Raw genomic sequence first — 1,028 nt, forward strand, 5'->3', positions numbered from 1 at the left:
GACTCACTAAGCATGTGGGCCAACATGCTTTCATGATTCTCATAATCTTTGTCTTTAAAATATTTTAAATTGTGGTAAAATATACATAAAATGTAATTTACCATTTTAACAATTTCATAATGGTTACAGTTCATTGGCGTTCATATTGTGTAACCATCACTACTATTAATCTCCAGGAAATTTTTCATCTTGAAAAATGAAAACTCTTTACCCGTTAAATAATAACTCCTCTTTCCTCTCTCCCCCAACTCCTGGCACTACTATTCTGCTTTCTGTCTATATGAATCTGAATGTTCTAGGTGTTTTATATAAGTGGAATAATACAATGTTTGTTCCTTTGTGACTGGCTTATTTTACCACAATGTCTTCAAGAGTCATCCATGTTGTAGCATATGTCCGACTTCCCTTCCCTTTTAAGGCTGCATAATACTCCATTGTTTGTTTGTACTACATTTTTTTGTTGTCCATAGTATTTCATTGTTTATTTATCAAGAGAAACTATTCCTTAGCTCAAATATTCATGTTTCATAGTTCAGGAACACAGGTCAGTGACAAACTTCCATGGAATTTAACCCAAAGAAATTCTTTACATTCTAAGATCACTTTGTACTCTGAAAGACACCAGCCTTCCTCATCTCCTCAAAATCTTTCATGGAATCATGATTTTTGTAGAAATCTGCATATGCCTTCTTTCTTGGTTCAGCTACACCAAACTCATAGGAAGCTGCAACCTCCAAGGATACAATGATGGCTCCAACAATATGAAATCTCAGACACTTGGCCAGAAGGTCACGCATCTGAGGTTTTGGCAAAGCACTGGAAGACATGGTAGTTATATTCTCCCCACCACCAATGTCCTTCCTGAGGGAGAAGCGGATGACCTATACTATATTTTGTTTATCCATTCACCATTGAGGAACACTTATTTGGGTTGCTTCCACCTTTTGGCTATTGCAAATAATGCTGCTATGAAGATGGGTGGACAAATATATTTTCAAGTCCTTGCTTTCAATTCTTTTGGGTCTATA

The 1,028-nt window shown here is 36.1% G+C and overlaps 1 protein-coding gene across 1 annotated transcript; it reads right to left on the bottom strand.

Moving 5' to 3' along the window:
• Positions 1 to 452: 452 nt before the first annotated feature.
• Positions 453 to 827, bottom strand: LOC139008149 (cytochrome c oxidase subunit 6C-like). The gene has a single exon (XM_070411484.1). It carries the CDS (start codon positions 825 to 827, stop codon positions 600 to 602), a length of 228 nt encoding a protein of 75 aa, XP_070267585.1. The 3' UTR covers positions 453 to 599.
• Between the last annotated feature and the right edge of the window lie 201 nt (positions 828 to 1,028).

This window comes from Myotis yumanensis, unplaced genomic scaffold (assembly GCF_028538775.1).
Source record: "Myotis yumanensis isolate MYYU_CA2020_CCGP unplaced genomic scaffold, mMyoYum1.0.hap1 SCAF_4, whole genome shotgun sequence".
NCBI lineage: Eukaryota > Metazoa > Chordata > Mammalia > Chiroptera > Vespertilionidae > Myotis > Myotis yumanensis.